A 16,310-nucleotide genomic window follows, 5' to 3' on the forward strand; every position below is an offset into this window, starting at 1 on the left:
TGTGGACCAGAGAAAAGCCTACGTCATTTCAGACTTTCCTTTGAACCCCTAGGCGGGCTGCTCTTCAGAGGCAGATGTGTGCTGGGACCAGAGCGAGGCATGGATTCCTATCCCAACTTGTCCTTGAACTTTTAGAAGGATGGGGATAAGAGGAGAACCTGGAGAAACGGGATCTCGGGGGATCCGGGTGGCAGGAACTGCTGGGCAGGTAGCCTCTGGGTGTTCCTGCTGGATTGTTCTATAATTCAGTCTTGTGAGTCGTGGGCTGGGACTCCACGGTGAGAGCCGTTGCTCTGCCTGGAGTTCCATGCCCAGTCGCCCCCCCCTTGCCTGGGAGACTGGGAGTGCCATGCTTGGTTGGTTGTCCCACTATGACTCTATCTTTCAGGGAGAGGTGCTTTGGCAAAACAGAATGGGGTACAGGTACTAGAGGAAGCCGTGATGGGTGCTGAGCAGGTGACGAATATAACCATTGTTGCTGTAGCTGCTTATCTTAGTAAAACCCCTCAGGCCCTCCCTCCGGCCCTGGCAGTTTGGACCCTGAGAGGCTCTCGGCCACCTCCCCCAGCCCTGGTCCCTTTCTAGAGGCAAGTGCGATGCTGCCTTCAGACTGGAGCACCTTTCTTCGGTGTATCCAAATGCTGCTGTGGGTCACCATGCTCTCGGAGTGAGGCTGGATGTGTGTCTTTTACACAACTCTGTGTCAGAACATCTTGACCTCTAGCCGCGAGTACGTCCCACAGGCAGTGCCAGAAAAAGCGCCTTTTGGGTTGGGACTTGGTAGGAAGTGGTGCCAGCTACAGGTGACCCCTCTTATCCTAGGGTAGCCGAAGCAGGCAACTCCGTCCTCTGGAAACCACCCCAAACTGGAACAGAGCTCCGTATCTTGTTCCGGCTCCCTGTTCCCCGTCTCCACCAGCCCCTCCTCTAACTGCCATGGTTTCTCTTTGCAGCAGAAAAGAACACCTCTGGAATGATAAGCCGTCCTTCTCCAGGGAGGATGGAGTGGATCATCCCTCTGATTGTGGTATCAGCCTTGACCTTCGTGTGCCTCATCCTTCTCATTGCTGTGCTAGTTTATTGGAGGTGAGTAAGCCAGGCTGCACCCACAGAGGGGAAGTGTGGGCTGGGTTCTGCCGTAAGCACGCTGCCCGGGGAGGGGAGCCCGTGGCTTCTCATTCAGTAAGGTGAGGCAGCTGGAGTGTTGCTGGGGTCACCATCGGGGGGATCCGCTCTATCTGGAAGCAGCTGCTGGGCTGGAGCCTCTTCTGAGATCAGGGCACTTAGGATGAGCTTGAGATTTAGTGCCACGGGAGCTTTCACTTGGGAATCCGGCAGATCCGGGTTCGGATCCCAGCGTTGGTATTTGCTAGATTCAAATCCCATTTCCATGTGAAGTTCTAGTTTATGGGAAATGAGTTAATGAGGTTCATAGCGTTTCCAGCTTCTCAGGGGCCACGTTTCTCACTTTGCTGTATCTACCTAATGACCTTTCTTGACCTGAAAATTTTTGTCACAGCCTTTTGCTGAAAATCCGGTGGTAGGGAAACCTTTAGCGTATTCCGTGGCATTTAATACATGGAATATAAAAACGGCTGATTTTAAGTCCTCCCTGTATTATCATTGTCCTTGAACTAGTTCTCACTACTTCCCCTGGGAAGCCTTCTTGCAGCTTCTGCTTAACAGTTGTGCATTTTTCAGCTACCTTCTCCAAGCCAGCTTAACTGAGCAAGGTAGGTTGGCCTGGCTACCTTAACCTTTCAGACTAGTGTAGGAGGCTTCTGGCCTTGAACAAGCTTCCTCTATGATGAGCAGGCATCCTGTTTCCATCCCTTGCTTCCTTCTTGCCTTTCCTGCAGTTAATTTTGAGCTCCTGTTATATGCCAGACATTCTTCTCTCCTGGAGGTTACTTTTTAGTGGGGGAGACAGACCATAAACAAAGCCCGTAAGTAAAATCTAGGATACGTAAGATGGTGTCGAGTGTGTAACGGAGAAAACTAAATCTGGAAAGAGGGGAGGCATTCTGGGATTGATGGTGAGTGTTCAGAGTAGTTAAAGAAGCCCTAAGTGGCAAGGGATATCCAGCTAAGATCTAAAAGGGACTAATATCCAAAGACACTCAAATGGGCTCCATGTAGGGCAAGTTGCAAGTGGCGGAAACAGCATGTGCAAAGGCCCTGAGGCAGGAATGTGCCTGGCATTTTTCAGGAATAGCTAAGAGGTCAGTGTGGCTAGAGCACGTGAGCATGGGGGAGAGTGGTTGGAGAGGGCATCAGGAAGAAATGGGGTAGAGGGGAGTCCTGTCAAGTACAACCTTGAGGGTTATTCTGATTACATTACCTTTCACCCTGAGATAAGTAGGATTTGCTGCAGAAGGAGGTTATGATCTAACTTCTGGATTACTTAGCTGCTATGTTGCAAAAAGCTTGGAGAGGATCAGGGGCAGAAGCAAAGAGACCATCTGAGAGACTGATTGAACTAGTCCAGAAGGAGGTGATGAGGGTAGCAATGCAGATGGTAGGAATCCATTGGATTTAGATACATTTTGAAGGTGGGATGGACAGAATCTGCTGGCAGATAGGCCGTATGTTCAAATTCAGTAGAACCAGGAGATAAGGATTCATCTCCAGCTTCCTTGAGTGTCTGATGGCACCTATAACACTCCTAGTTCTGCACACCTGCTGGATCACAAATTTCATGGTGTTAGGGATAAGCCCCGGAACGCTAGCCCCACCTCCACGTTGCTCCTTCTCCAGGGCAAGTGGTTTGCAAACACACACTGGTCTGGAGCCCATTGGTATATTGGAAGCTGCCGAACATGGGTCTGCGTAGGTAGAAGTAGCAAAAGTTGTGCACACTCCTGTCTTGGCCGTGCTCGGGACTGTGTAGTTTGAGTTGCACACCCTCCCCACAGAGGCGCGGAGACGGTGCACGGCTGCCCCACACCGGTGACTGTTGTATACCAGCTGCAGTGTGAAACGGTTCCCGTGCTGAGCACTTGTAGCAAAAACCTCAGGGCTGCTTGCGATTGGCCCGTCTTGGTCCTATGCACCCCTCCCCCCTGCTGAGAATAGATCACTTTGACCAAGAAAGGCCATGGGATATGTGGCCAAGCCTGCAAGGGAACTGGGCCAGCCAAAACACACAGGTCCACACTACAAGCTACGTGGAGGAAAGGACTGTATAATCGGGTAAAGACAGCTTTACAGCCCTTCCATTCAAGATGCATTTTCCCATCAGAAAAGGATAATACTCCTTAGAAAAACTCAGTCTGAATAGAAAATGTATTGAATAATAACGATTTGTGTATAAAAATTAGGTCTTCCTTCTATATGTGTATGTATTGAAAGCTAGATTAACCAGAAGTGGGGCACCTGGGTGGCTCAGGCAGTTAAGCATCTGACTTCGGCTCAGGTCATGATCTTGCAGTTCATGAGTTTGAGCCCCGCCTTGGGCTTTGCTGATAGCACAGATCCTCTCTCTCTGCCCCTCCCCTACTCATGCTCTCCCCCTCTCCCCCCTCTCCCTCCCTCTCTCCCCCTCAAAAATAACATTTAAAAAATAAATAAATTTTAAAAAAATAACCAGAAGTTTAAACTTGAGCAGACTGTACACGTGATCTTTTGCTAGACTCTGAGTGCCCGTATACAAAAGTGAATGCGACAGAGAAAAATTCTTAGAGATGAAGGAAAGTAACACTGAATTAGCATTAGAACGGATGAGTCAGCTAAGCAGGAGAACAGCCTAGAGGAGACCAGGACCTGTTTTCTGTCCCAACTTTTTTGTGTTTTATTCATGTGAAAGAAGGAAGCATTGGGGAGCTCACACAGAAAATGGGTCAATGCGGAAGAGACAGGCATTTCCTGCCGGCAATGCGGTTTTGACAGTGTTGCTTTTCTGCCTTTTGAGGCACAGTGAGAGCGGGTGATTGGCAAGCTGACTTGACGTAAGTGGAGCATTGAGGCAGATCAACACCTTCTGGATTGTTTCCTCAGTGGCAGGCCTGGCACCCAGGGGTTCCAGCCGGCTCAGTGTGGTGGCAGTTTCTGCACTGAGGGACTGACCGTTTGCAGCTCTTGTTCTGGTCCCTGAGTGTGGTCACTCAGAATCGTGGACCCTGCATTTGAATGCATCCAGGATGAAAGCTGAGGTCTCTGATTTCTTTTTCTCCACGAGTGCTGGCTAAGGTTTTCCGAGTCCCCTTTTAGTGCCAGGAACCATGCCGAGCACTTGGGGGGCACCGTTTTAGGTGATTCTCCAAAGAAATCTTAGGGCAGGTACTATTATCCCACTTAAAAAATCAGGCACTGGGAATTCAGGGAGGTCAAGCGACTGGCCCAGAGTCCTGGAGGAAGTGGGGTGAGCCCTGGTTTTGAATACAAGGCATTTTCATTCTAGAATCCATAACCTTCCTCGGGGCACCCGGGTGGCTCAGTCCGACGTCGGCTCAGGTCATGATCTTGTGGCTTATGGGTTCCAGCCCCGCGTCAGGCTCTCTGCTGACCGCTCAGAGCCTGGAGCCTGCTTCGGATTCTGTGTCTCCCTCTCTCTCTGCCCTTCCCATGCTCATTCTCTCTCTCTCTTTCTGTCAAAAATAAATAAACATTAGAATCCATAACCTTCTTGAACCACTAAGATGCGTGTCTCACACATACATCCCATGATAGCTTAGTACAACTGACATTCGGCCAAATCCATGGGAGGTGGGGTCAGTGGGCCTGTTGTGCCAGCGCCTTCCTGTTGAGCGTCCCCTGCTGTCTTTGGCCAGGGAAGGTAGAGGAGCCAGTGTTGGTTGAGTGCCCGCTATGGGCCAAGCAGTGAGCAGCAGCAGCATCCACAGTGTTGGACTTGACAAAAACCAATTTCAAGCGGCCTTACGCTCACAGGGAAAAAATCCGTTGATTCACAGAATTGAAAAGTTTGGCGCACGAGGCCCCGCTAGATTGGCGAGAAGGAACCAGACAGAACAGCAGGGCTCGGCTTGTGTTGTGTGCCTGTGTTTCTCTCCCTCTTGTCTCAGATTTGCTCTCCCCGTGTGGGCTTTTCTCTGAGGCCCTCTGTTTCCACATGGTGGCCTCTGGGCCACATGAGACATACACCCTCCCATCCCCGTGGAAGGGAAGAGAAATTCCCTTAAGTGTTCCATCTCAGCCCCAATATGGTGTCTCTTAGAACTGACTCAGGTCATTTGTTCACCCCTTGAGCCTGCTGGAGGCATTAAGGACTTTTGTCAGGCCTGGCTCTTAAATGAACTGTAAAGCCCAGAAGTGAGGTCTTTGCCATCGGAATCACATGCAAAAAACTGGACAATGGGTGTTTTCCCAAAGGACCGCCAGGGCCCGGAAAGTGACCAGATGCAGGTGCCAGGTAGACAGAAGCAGCCAGTGTCTCAACCTTCAAAAGAAGTGGCGAAATTAGAACCAGGGGGAGAGGGGTGTCTGTTAAGAAAAAAGAATTCTGACTTGGATAGCAAAGAAATACACATGTGGGTAGTAGGAAAGAAACAAAGCACGCGTGCGAGCTCAGCCCGGCCAGCCGAGGGTTCTCAGCGAGGACTCTGCTGTCATGCATGCATGTGCCATGGACTGGAAGAAGGGCCACTCCCTTTTCCTCCCAACTATGGAGGACGTTTGGAGGCTTACATCCAGAGCGCCAGGAGAGCACAAAAGCAGGGCTGCATGGAGGCCTGATGCCCAGGCTGGGTCTTGAAGATTAAGCCTAGTGAATAAGGTGAGCAGGCATGGGGCCGGAGAGAATCTGGCGGATCGTAAGCAGGCATCTGGGGTTCACTGTCACTGGAGTTGGGGGACAGCGAGAGCCAGATCGTGAAAGACGTGGGGTGCCGCCCAAAGGGATATGTGCCTTAGCCTAAGCGTGATGGAAGGGTGTGAAGGAACCACAGCTACAGGAAGGCAAGATGAGAAAGAGGCAGTCTTGGGGAGCGGTGAGGGAGCGGCCTGGGCCCAGAGGCAGACAGCCTGGATTTGGAGCCAGGATCCACCGCTCACGACCCATGGCCTCAGAGCATGTGTTGTTAGCAGGGGCTCAGTTATGCCCAAGTGGGTGAACATGAGTTCTTGGGAGGTGAAAAAACGTACTCTTTTAAGGCACAGATACACATGTAGTACACAAAAGCACAGCACGTTATTGGTATTAAAATTTCACTGGGGGGTAGCAACGGGGGAAGGTTTATTTATAGGCCCCTTAGGAAGTGCACTTGGTCATGATGAGCCCCAGGTGATGTGAGGAAGGGTCAACCACTATATTGTACACCTGAAACTAATAGAACACTGTGAACCAACTTTTTGAAAAGGCCCCTTAGGAGAGGTGCCAGTGGGAAGAAGAACTGAGAATTTCTTCATCTGCAATATAGTCCAGAAATGGGCCCATTGGGCTCCCGTGAGGAGTAGGTGTGTGCTCTGGAAAATGGTTATCCCAGGGCCTGGTGCATGATAAACAAGCAGTGATAGCTGTGTTATCCCCGACTTTAGTGAAAAATAAAAATTCACTTCTGGGTCGTGGTGTGCCAGAAAAGAAGTTCTTTAACAAAACCAGATTTACAGATCTAAATGAATGCTGTCCCTCACACATAATCAGTGTGTGGCTGTATACTTTCCAGTCATGTGTCATTGCTTAAAACATGGCTTGAAAATAGCTTTTGGAACTTCCTTCTAGAGTTCATTCTTCGGAATGATCTCAGAAGTGCCAAGTATTTATCCTAGAAATAGCTCAAAGTCATGTGTTTGGAGCTCAGTAGAGTATAAATGTAGGTGAACCAACTGAGGAGAACAGAACCATGTTGGACCAAAAAGGAAAGGTTAATGAAATGGGTTTGGGGGATGCTCCCAGTGGGCCTAAAAGCAATTCCAGAAGAGCAGATCCCTAAGTAACTAGGTTAAAGGCATGACTTAGCCAGCCCACTCTTCTTGAAGCCCGGTGGTCAGCCTCATTAACTCATGACCGGCTTCATCAGAGCAAGGTTCATTAGCTGCCACAGACACTCTCCAACACCCTAGTGGTCTAAAACACAGAGTTCATTGGTCATCGGTGTGTAGACTGATGGAGCTGGGCAGCTCTCTTGCACTTGGGGCTTCTTTTTCTGGGACAAATGCTTCCCAAGGGGCTTCAGCAGGGATTAAAAAAAAAAATCAAGGAGGCACCTCGTTCTCAATTGCATAGCCCAGAAGTGGAATCCTTCAGGACCGTTGGCTCACCGTTGGCCAGAGGTAGTCCCACAGCCCCCAGGATACATGGTAAGGTGGAGAGCACATGGATATTCCTTGAGTGCTGCCAGAAGTATCTTTAAATATTCAGACCCACTGGCATCATTTGGCCAAGGGGATGTTTCCTTGAAGGAACAACTTTGGAGGCCAACCATCAGATTCATCTCATTATTTCACATTTGGCCCGAACGAAAAAAATATGGCAGCGACCTGATTTGTATTTTTTAATTTTTTGTCAATGAAAAGATTCCCAGAGGGCCACTAGGGACTCTTTGAGCAGTATTTTTATAGGCGGCAACACGGATTTGTGGGAGAAACTTACCTTTCGATATTGGTTCGCTCAGATAGATATTAGAGATAGGATGCTACAGTTCTTTGTTAAATGCTCCTTGCAAAGGGCTGTATTGAAGAGCTATAGGAACCCACATCCATAGCAATGCAGAAGTCGCTGTGAAGTTCAAAAGAAATATATGTTTTGGAACAAAGGTCAGGGTTATAGGGCAGCTAATAAAGATGAAACTGATGAAAAATCCACTAACAGGCACAGCTTGCTGCCTTTTGAAAACGGTGCCCTGTGTGTGCCGTTTAAATATCGTAATCCATATCAACCGGGCAATGGTTCCTAGCGGTAATCATTTATGTAGAAATGAGGGAGAGCCAATACATGGAAGAATTTTTGAAGTGGGCCATTTTGGCCTTACTACTCAGGACGGCAACAAAATGCACCTTTGAATTACTAACAGTCAGGAAACGCATTCCAAGAGCTCCCGATGCCCTGTCTTCCCAAGACAAGCTGTTTACATGGCACCAATGTGCTGACGTTCCTGAAAAGACAGGGAGCCTCACAGCTGCTACCACTCAGAAAGAAGGGGGAGTTTTTGGAAGGTTTCATTTTGATTTGCATAATTTGAGGTAGATGCCGGGCGAAGAGCTCTGTGCAGGCTGTCCAGTCACTGTGCTCGGGCACACTACTTGTTTATTTATGAACTTGCTCTGTAGCGTAGCTTAACTATTGTGAGCAAGACGTCAGTGTCCATTTAGGATTGTGAGTATTGGCCGAGATCATTAAAAAAAATTTTTCTGCAATCCAGAGGACAACTGCTTTGAAGGCAGCTCTTTTCTCTTTGAGCCAAATCTCCCCCTCTACAGTAGCTATCGTAAGGCCTTGAGAGCCAAGAATCTTTTGAGTTTTTACCATACTGCACAAGTGCTAAGCGATTACATTGCCCCCTAATCAGCGTTCAAATCCTAGGAGTTACTACGTTTTGCACATCAGAAAACCAAGGCTTGGTGAAATCAGGTAGACGTGCCCAAGTCACAGTGTTAATCTTTGGTAGATTCTGGATTTGAACCACCATCTCGTAGCCCACTGTCGTAATCATCACTTTATTTTGGGGCACCTGAGTGGCTCAGTCAGGTGAGTTCTAACTCTTGATTTTGGCTCAGGTCATGATCCCAGCGCCGTAGGATCGAGCCCCTTGTTGGGCTCTGTGCTGGACATAAAGCCTGCTTAAAATTCTCTCACCGTTTCCCTCTCCCACATGTGCTCTCTCTCTAAAAATGAAAAAAGAATTTTTTTTAAAGGCTTAATCATTACATTATTTTGCCTAAATGAGGAGTAGCCTGTCAGGAGGCATTTACTTCCTTCCATAGCCTGTTTTCATAACACATACTTGTTGAAAAGATCCTGTGGTTTGGACTTGCCAGAATCACATGGAAGAAACTTTACAGGACCAACTGTAATTTCAGGGGTCAGAGAAACAGAGTCAGTTTTGGTATTGAATCAGATAACCTATTTGTTCTTTCTTATCCCAGCTAATCAGTGCTATCTTACCTTGACGACAAGTTGAACATCAATATAATGGATCATAATTCTAGCGTAAAGAACTTTCCAGAAATGTAGAACAACGTTAATTCTCAGATTCAGATAGGGCTGAGCTAACTACAAGGACTCTGGAGCAGAAAAAATGGAAACTCCAAGTGGCAGTATTAACATCTGACCCATGTTTGTTTGTTTGGTGTTAGAATTTCAGGCTCTGATCTGAGAAATTGATGTCCCCCTTGAGCACATGGTTGAATCGTCTGTAAATTCTGTGGTAGATGAGTCAACACTGATTTAGCGCCACGGGCAGATTAAAAGATCTCTTTTACGCCCACCTTTTACACTTGAAGAAATTTTGCCGTGTGTTGATCCCTCCTCATTAAGAATGCCATTCAAGGGGCACCTGGGTGGCTCAGTTGAGTGTCCAACTTCAACTTAGGTTATGATCTCATGGTTTGTGAGTTAATGTCCTACATCGGGCTTGCTGCTGTCAGCACAGAGTCTGCTTCAGATCCTCTGTTCTCCTCTCTCTCTGCCCCTCCCCTGCTCACTCGCTCCCTCGCTCGCTCTCTCTCTCTCTCAAAAATGAATAAACATTTACTTTTATAAAATGCTATTCACAAAAACAAGTGAATTTTTTTTTATTGACATGATTTTTTGCTTTGTTCTTTGGAAGACAGTGTAAAAAATAAGAGGGGATGTGGGGTGACTGGGTGTCTTAGTCACTTGGGCGCCCGACTTGAGCTCAGGTCATGATCTCATGGTTCGTGAGTTCGAGCCCCACATCAGGTTCACTGCTGTCAGCACAGAGCCCACTTTGGATCCTCTGTCCCCCTCTCTCTATCAAAAATAAAAATATGAGGGAGGAGATGCAAACCCTAATTGTGGGAGGGGGTTGTGTTGGCGTAATGGAGGCTCCCCCAAACAGATACAGGTGAACACTGAGTGTGGGCGTGTGGTAATGGCCCTCTCCTGCTCAAAGAATGACTGACCACATGTGCCCCAGTAGAACATGGATCCCTCCTGTAGTCCCACAGAAACAATGACAGAGCTGCCATGAGCCTGGGTACATGCTCTCTACCCACCTGCTCTAGCAGCCAATACTTCCCAGTTTACTCTCCAGTAACTTGATTTGATTTAGGCATACATCCCCCTCCATCCCAGGGAGGTCACAAAGGAGACAGATACCATTAAGAGTGATTTCTCCCATGCATGTGACTGTGCACAGATAGCAAAGGGTCATCCCCATACCCGATAACTGTTCAGTTGCTACAAAGCAAATGCTATATTATTTAACCTTAGAGCTGAAGCAGGTGCTAGCCAAGGTGTTAGGACTGCGTCCACCTTCTTCCCAAGGGAGGAGACCACTTCCAGGAAGGGAATGACTTTTCCGGCATCACAGAGCTTGAATGTTTTAGAGGGACTCATACCTAGGGTTGGCTTTTGTTCACCAGAGACCCTTTCTGGCTGGCCTGTTTATTCCTTCCTTTGTTGTTTGTTCATTCAAAGACCTTTCTTAAGCATCTAGTTTGTACCAGGCACTGGCCATCCAGCAAGGAGACAGAGTTCCAGTCTTCAGAAAGCATGTAGGCTAATGGGGTAAATAAGCAGGTAAAGAAAGGTAATCCCAAATCGAGGTCAAAAACAGGTGGCCCCTACACCTGTTTTATTTCGCAGATACACTGTTTTTAGAAGTCCGGATTGTTTTGGGGTGCCTGGGTGGCTCAATTGGTTGGGCATCCAACTTCGGCTCAAGTCATGATCTCACGGCTTGTGAGTTCAAGCCCTGCATCGGGCTCTGTGCTGACAGCTCAGAGCCTGGAGCCTGCTTAGGATTCTGTGTCTCCCTCTGTCTCTGCCCCTCTCCTGCTCATGTTCTGACTGTCTCTGTGTGTGTGTCTCTCTCTCTCTCTCTCTCAAAAATAAATAAACATTAATTTTTTTAAATCTGGATTGTTTTGGAAATGGGAAGATATTTCTTAAAACTCCAGCTATCTGGGTTCTCATGTTAAATGTGGTAACATTGTTGTCATGTTCTTTTGTGGCATTAGTGGGCTGGATAGAGCTAAGAGTGGGGAATCTTTGGGGGGAGAGGGCCACCAGCTCTCCAGTCTGTCTGTCTCTGCCCTCCCTGCAGCCTCCTGCCTGGGTCACCTGCATTTGGGCTCCCCTGCGTTGCAGTAGTGACTTAGGGTATGTGCTCTGGAACGGGCTCTGACCACTGCCAGGGTGGGGTGGGAGGGAGACAGAGCCAGGAAAGGCTCCTTGGAGGAAGGATGTTGAGCTGTGATTTTCACAGAACAGAGAAAAGCCACAAATGCTTGGGGCAGAGCTCTGTGTCCGAGCGGACATAGAGGCACTCGGTCATGGCATGATCAGTACTGCCAGAGGGAAAATGCTGTCAAATTGCCCTTCATCCATGCAAAATAAAGTCTACTTTTGTGGGTGGAATCAGATTCTTTTCCAGGGGATTTGGCATGTACAATGGCACTGGGTCAGTCCAAGATGCTCTTACATGGCTTGTGTGTGGAAGGGAATAGGAATGAAAAGCAGGTTTATATTCTTTTCTCCAGCCTAGAAAAATCCAGGTTTGCAACTCAGGTTTTATGGTGGCTTTGTGGGATCACCTTGGTCTTTTCTGCAAACAGGCTGCTCATGGGACCGCTGGTATTCCAGGCATCCCTTTTGCTTTTGAAACTGTCGATTGCCCCTGCCACTCATCCCTTTCTGGGACCTGCGTCTGTGGCCGTATTTCAAGACTATTTTTTTTTAATCATTAGGAATAATTTTTACAATTCAACCCTTCAGATCCTGACGATGTGTCAAGCCAGTGGGGAGAGCTAACGTGCGTTGCATGATGCCAGAATACGGCTCGCCTCGGAGGGCTTGAGTTTAAGATACGGTGGTGCTAAACTGTCTTGCTCTGAGATGCTAAAAGGCATGGGGGTGGGGAGCCTTCTGAGGTCCCCAGCTGTTCCTTGAGGTGGGCACTGTTTTTTTCTTTCTCCCTGCAGCTGTGTGCCAGGAGATCTGGGTCACGTGCCAGCTAATGCTGCCGATCCCAGGCAACTTTTTGCTCAATAACTGTTTCCCAAATGGCTACTCGGGGCCTTTTCAGAATTTACAAGAACTGTCAGTTGTTATAGTAACCGGCCCCCTGCTGTCGAGTTTGGCCCTGAGATGCCAGTCGAAGCTCTTGGAACAGGCTAACACTTAGTCATTAGACAAAAGCAGGGAGGGATTCACTGCTGAAGGTTGCCATTTAAACGTACTCCATGATCCTTCAAAGAAGGGATTGGTTCTGTTAAGGAGGAAGTGGATGCATCCATTTTTAAAGTAAATGGACTTTTCAGGAAAGGGAGATTCCTGCGTTGAGTCTCTCCTACGTAACCAACGCCTGTCTTTGGGTTTCTCAGAATTAAGTGTCCTCTCTCCCAGGGTTGACTTTGTCTGTTCTTTGGGTTTGCTCAGGTGGCCCCCTCGATTATTCGAGATATTAGTTATTGGTTTTATGGCATTTGCTTCTCAGTGAAGTGTTGTCAGTTTACGGGTGGTAGTTAGAAGCGCCTGTGATTGTGTGTGAGGAAAAGCTGCGGAGATCGCCGGCTCTGCTCCAAAATTCCCGAAAGAGTGAATCTGGCAGAATTCAGAGTAGGGCTAAGGGTTGAGAAGAAGTCTAAATATTTTAGAAAGCTGCAAATTTCAAGTTTCTATGAAGATTTGCAAAAACACTCCAACACACTCGTGATTTCTTCAGTTAATGTTCATCGCTGCACTGAGTATGTTCGTGATGTTTTGAGGACAGTTGCAGTTCCAGAATGTACTCAATAGAGGGAGATAAGTTCTGAATTACAGCACACTGCTCCCCCCCACCCCCACTTTTTAGTCCTGTTCCCAACTTGGGACTTCTCCAAATTTTGGTTCCTGTGGCAAGCCCTTGTATCCAATATAGAAGCCAATAATTATTAAAATAAATAAAAGTTTGTATTAAAGGAGAAGAGAGGGGTGCCTGAGTGGCTCAGTCGGTTGAGCATCCGACTCCTGGTTTCAGCTCAGGTCGTGACCTCGTGTGGTCTGTGGGATCAAGCCCCACATCTGATTAGGGCTGAGCATGCTTGGGATTCTCTCTCTCCCTCTCCCTCTCCCTCTCCCTCTCCCTCTCCCTCTCCCTCTCCCTCTCCCTCTCCCTCTCCCTAGCCCTCTCCCTCTCTCCCCCCCTCCCTCCCTCTCTCCCTTCCCCCCCCCCCCCCGCCCCCTGCTTCTTACCCCGCCTCCTGCTCTCACTCTTGCTCTCTCTCTCTCAAAATAAAAAAATAAATAAACATTAAAAAAACAAAGGAGAAGAGAAACCTAACACGTATTCAAGGATGTTCATATCTGGAAATAAAAACTACCAAGTAGATCAGAAGCTCTCAAATGTTCTTTGGAATTATATACCTGAATTTAGAGTTCTACGTGGGATTCAGCAGAACTTCCAAAGAAAGAGAACCTCACTATTAAGCAAGTTTGTCTTTGCTCTTCTATCAAGAGTTTGGAAAGAATAGGCGTCATTCTGTTGTGAAATCCTGCAGCCCAGGTAGTTAGGGGATTAAATGTAATCAAGTCAACACCTTCTTGTGTGGCAAAAGTGTACCTTTCAAATGCCAGAATCAAGACTCAGATGCTGCAGATATTTAAGTTTTAATGGGAAACTAAATACGGGACATCGTATGTGGTAGTAACTTGATGACTGCCCCACCTGCTCTGAGTTGCCTCTCCCACATGTTCTCCAATCTGGGTTGTGAGTCAGGAAACTGTCCTGAGATGAGAGGAATGAATGAAGAAAGGACAAAAACCCAGATTGATCTAACAACACCACATTCACATACGTTGGTGGCGGATGGCAGGTTCACATAACCCCCCAGTACATTCCAGCTGAGTTCTGTTTATGTCAGTGGTGTTTTAAACGATCCTGTTGGCCAAAGCTTCGTGTCAAGGTGGAAGGTTAGATACGTGAATGGGAAAGGGAAAATCCAGTAGTGATTGGACTTGGGATATCTTCTACCATTAACACCAGGAGTGATGAAGGTTTCTAACGAGTGAAGACCGCTTTTAAGAGCAAAGTTCCCATTTTATATTAATTAACTAGAAGCACAAACAAACCTTGATAAACCAGTCACCTTTGTGTGTAAGCTTTCTCTTTTGAAAATGTCCCAACTGGGGTCCCATAATGGGTGTGTGTGTGTGTTAAGTGGGAGGGAGGACATGGGTGTGGAACTCTTGGTAGCGATTGAAAGTACTGTCTTCTACACCTGTTCTCTTTTGTTTTTTGTCTATTTAGAGGGTGTAACAAAATAAAGTCCAAGGGCTTTCCCAGACGTTTCCGTGAAGTGCCTTCTTCTGGGGAGAGAGGAGAGAAGGGGAGCAGGTGAGGGGCGGTCAAGCTTAGGGGGGTGGGGGTGCCTCTTTGGCCGGGACTGGCTTGCCAGAGTTCTGTTTGTTGCCCTGGGGATTAAAGTCCTCTAGACCCCACAACGCTGCAACTTACCTGTCTTACCCCAGCTCCCAAAAGGAAGGATTGTAAATACCAACACAGAGTGTGGGGTAGCTGGTAGCAATGGAAGTATGACCTGTGTGTGCCTGCTTTGCTTTATTTGGTGATTTGGGCGGGGGGGGGGGGGCGGTTTTATTTCTAGAACGGGGCATACTGGGAATTTTCTATGTTGGTTTGTCTGTATGTCAGTTGCATCCATTATCTTTCCAGAATTTCAGATGCTTGCATGTTTTAGAGCTTTAAAAAAAAATGCATGCATTTAGCCTTACAAGTGAAAGATAGCTTTTAGAAACCTAAATGTATAAATAAGGAAGAAGAGTAGGAAGGGGAGAGAGAAATGAGCAAATGGGGATACAGCATGTGTTTTTCCCTAAGAGTGAAATTTTTCAAAAACGAAAGCACATGAGTTCTAGGTAGCTTGAATGCTGGGAAGAATTATTGTTCTGTAATGATCTGTAATAAATCTTGAGAAGTCCTGATCACGCGATCTTAATCACCCCACATTACCACCTATTATAATATTTCTATGTGGCTTATAGAAGGTAAACTCCACTTAATATGGTAATATTTTAATATTGCCAATTAAGATAATTCAGTAATCAGTATCCTGTGGTGAGTAGTCCCTTATTACTTTCAATGAAGCAATTTATAGAATTTACAGTAAGAATTTTTACATGGAGTAATTTCTCTCCCATGGTTGAGGCTAAGTATTGAGATGAAATTTTAGATGCCCATCCACTCTAATCAAGTACACTTATGAGATCTGAGAAGGTACGTTACAAGGGAATTGAGGAAGATGAATGAGAAACTCTGTGATCTATCTTTTTTAAGCTCTATGATGTAATTTTGCCTTGTAGGGAAAAGTGGTCACTGCTGACACCAGAAATGTAATTTCTTCCTAAGATCTCTTTTTATGTACTCAGGTCCTCAATTTTTAATCTGTTTTCAACATGCCAAAGTTAAAACTGAACGAGAAACCCCTCTGTATAGCTTCAGATTCAAAGATCTAATCTTGGAGAGGACACTGGATGTCACATAAATGCCTCATATTCATGCCCAGTCTGTTATAAATACAATGTTTTTGTATTTATACCAATGTATAAAACCAATGTATAAATACATGTACCAATGTGTTCATGTATTCATTGTGTTCATTGTTCATCTGTGTTCTCCCCAGAAGTGATGCCATCACTGGGTGGCCCGTGATTTATTCTAATTTATGCTCCTGGCCCTAGATGTGGGCGTGGTCTTATGAGAGATGTGTTTTAGTTCCTGGGAGGATGTACTTTGTCACGAGGTGCTCAGGATCTCTCGTTTCTTCTCTGCTTCTAAGTGCCCGAAGCTTGGGGGGGGTGGGGGGGAGGGGAGTGCAGGGAGCACAGTGACTTTCATTTAGATCTACAAGTTGAGAACAATCTTGGGAAGCTGTAAGTATTAACAGAATCCGCCTGATTGTGAAGTGCATCTTTTACTTGCCTTTTTTGACAATGTAGTAGCAAGAGAAAGACAGACCTTGGCTCAGAGAGAGACAGGTTCTGCTGGAGCTTGGCCTGTTCCTGGTTGTGTGACCTTGAGCAACTTAACAAAGCCCTCTGAGCCTGGATGTCCTCCTCGAAGAGTGGGTCCAGTGATGGTTCCTTTTCATGGGGTTGTCCTGAAGAGGTAATGAGGTAGCATTTGTGAAATGTTTAGTGGACGTGATATATTACCCCATCAAGAGGATGAGGAGAG

General features: G+C 47.0%; 1 protein-coding gene across 4 annotated transcripts in view; it reads left to right on the forward strand.

The window, feature by feature from the left end:
* Positions 1–16,310, forward strand: part of PTPRG (protein tyrosine phosphatase receptor type G) — a 712,285-nt gene that overhangs the window by 626,098 nt on the left and 69,877 nt on the right. For 3 of the 4 annotated variants that reach the window (XM_042929870.1, XM_042929872.1, XM_042929873.1), the window contains exons 13-14: positions 954–1,086; positions 14,367–14,453. In XM_042929870.1, coding sequence (XP_042785804.1) covers positions 954–1,086; positions 14,367–14,453 — 220 coding nt within the window. The remainder of the gene's footprint in view (positions 1–953; positions 1,087–14,366; positions 14,454–16,310) is intronic. The other variant, XM_042929871.1, reaches the window with a different exon arrangement.

This window comes from Panthera leo, chromosome A2 (assembly GCF_018350215.1).
Source record: "Panthera leo isolate Ple1 chromosome A2, P.leo_Ple1_pat1.1, whole genome shotgun sequence".
In the NCBI taxonomy this organism is placed as follows: domain Eukaryota; kingdom Metazoa; phylum Chordata; class Mammalia; order Carnivora; family Felidae; genus Panthera; species Panthera leo.